The 1,987-nt window shown below is 32.8% G+C and overlaps 1 protein-coding gene across 1 annotated transcript; it reads left to right on the forward strand.

Annotated features, from left to right (window-relative positions):
- Positions 1-248: 248 nt before the first annotated feature.
- LOC111083913 (ficolin-2-like) lies at positions 249-1,724 on the forward strand. The gene is made up of 2 exons (XM_022380649.1): positions 249-436; positions 1,093-1,724. The coding sequence occupies exons 1-2, from the start codon at positions 310-312 to the stop codon at positions 1,344-1,346; spliced, it is 381 nt and encodes a 126-aa protein (XP_022236357.1). The 5' UTR covers positions 249-309; the 3' UTR covers positions 1,347-1,724.
- Positions 1,725-1,987: the final 263 nt, after the last annotated feature.

The raw sequence follows: 1,987 nt of genomic DNA on the forward strand, positions 1-1,987 counted from the left end.
AAAATAGAGGGCGTCTAGCAAACGCTCGGACCTTCATGATCCTTCTAAAATCTCATGACGTGTTACCAGCATAATGTGACTTCCGCTGTTGTCGCTGTTGTAACAATATTAATTTAAACTAACAACAGCGATAACCAGAACACATAGACGAACGTAAGTCTACTATGTTGATGCTACACTGACACTTAGTACCTGATGATTAAAGGTATATTATTTCATTATTGTTGTGGTTAAAGTAGTTCTCTCCACTAATCGGTGTTTCTTGGTACAGGAAATGAACTGATATTCATACTTACTAACGGTCACCACATGGAACTCCGGGTAGATCTTGAAACATTTGGTGGTGAAAAAGCTTATGCCAAATACAGTAACTTCTTAGTACGTAGTGAGAGAGAAAACTTCAGGTTAACGTTTGGGTCCTATCTTGTAAACGCTGGTAAGAACGATTTTTACCGTATTTTTTTTCCTTCCTGATAGTTTTATCTATTCTCTCAACTGAGGAGTGTTATATTGATATTTTCTTTTATAAAATGTTATATTTATAATCAGACTTCCGTATCATAGAGAATTTTATTGTTTGAATCATGTTAAATATGTTAATTCTTCAATCTTTCTTTCCATGACAGCTTGTTTTAGTATCATAAATTAACAGTAAAAACGCTTTTTATAGTAGATAAATAGTGCGACATTTCTACACAAAGATACAACATACTTATGTTATATTATTATAGAGTTACAAATACAGTGGCTAAATACTGCTCATTCATAAACCATGTATTAATAACCATAATAACCCAACATAGTTATTAACCAATCTAAATGTTTACACTTAGCAAACACCAGAACTTATAGTTACATTTAGTAACCATCAGAATCTACCAAAACCGTTTTTAAGTACGGTTAATTTTTATTCTTTGGTAAAAGAGTAGCCCCAAGGTTGGCGGTGGGTGGTGATGATTAGCTGCCTTCCCTGTAGTCTTGCACTGCTAAATCAGGAACGGCTAGCGAAGATAACCCTCCTGTAGCACGAAATTAACCAAACCATCCAATTTGTGTCTATTTACTGTTTGTTAATTAATACTTTTTTGCCAGGAGACTCATTGACTGGAAGAGCCCACAATTCTGAATTTTCCACTTTTGATAGGGACAATGACAAAAAAACTACAAGCTGCGCTGTTGACTACGACAGTGGTGGGTGGTTTAAAGATTGTTTGAATGCAAACCTGAACGGCCCCTATGTACCAGGTGGTGAAACCTCACCTTGGAAAGGGTTCATTTGGGAAGGTTTTAAAGGTTCAAAAGAATCTTTGAAAAAAAGTGAGATGAAGATTCGACCGGAAATGTAGCCATATTGCTGTACGTGATTATCTTCAAGTTGTTAACGATGTTAGTTTATTAGAAAGGACGGATGTAACATTAATCTGTTTTGAAAATTACAATTTTAATCGGGGAAAATTACTTTACACTTCAAACTTTCTCAGGAGGTAAAAACTTGGTCATCATTGTCTGTAAGAGTTCTTGTTTTTGACCATAATGCAGTGAAAGTTTTGTATCTAAAACACCAATTTTACAATGATAAGCATATTTGTTTATTTGACGTATAAAAGATAATAACGTGAAATATAGTTTTATGTGGAAAATAAGAATTACACATAGGTAGTAACTATATATACTTGTTTGTACAATTGTATTGTCGTAATTACGTAATAAAGGTAGTAACTATATATACTTGTTTGTACAATGGTATTGTCGTAATTACGTAATAAAGGTAGTAACTATATATACTTGTTTGCACAATGGTATTGTCGTAATTACGTAATAAAGGTAGTAACTATATATACTTGTTTGTACAATGGTATTGTCGTAATTACGTAATAAACGTAGTAACTATATATACTTGTTTGTACAATGGTATTGTCGTAATTACATAATAAATGTAGTAACGATATATAATTATTTGTACAATGGTATTGTCGTAATTACATAA

Source organism: Limulus polyphemus, unplaced genomic scaffold (genome assembly GCF_000517525.1).
Source record: "Limulus polyphemus unplaced genomic scaffold, Limulus_polyphemus-2.1.2 Scaffold12057, whole genome shotgun sequence".
Lineage (NCBI taxonomy): Eukaryota > Metazoa > Arthropoda > Merostomata > Xiphosura > Limulidae > Limulus > Limulus polyphemus.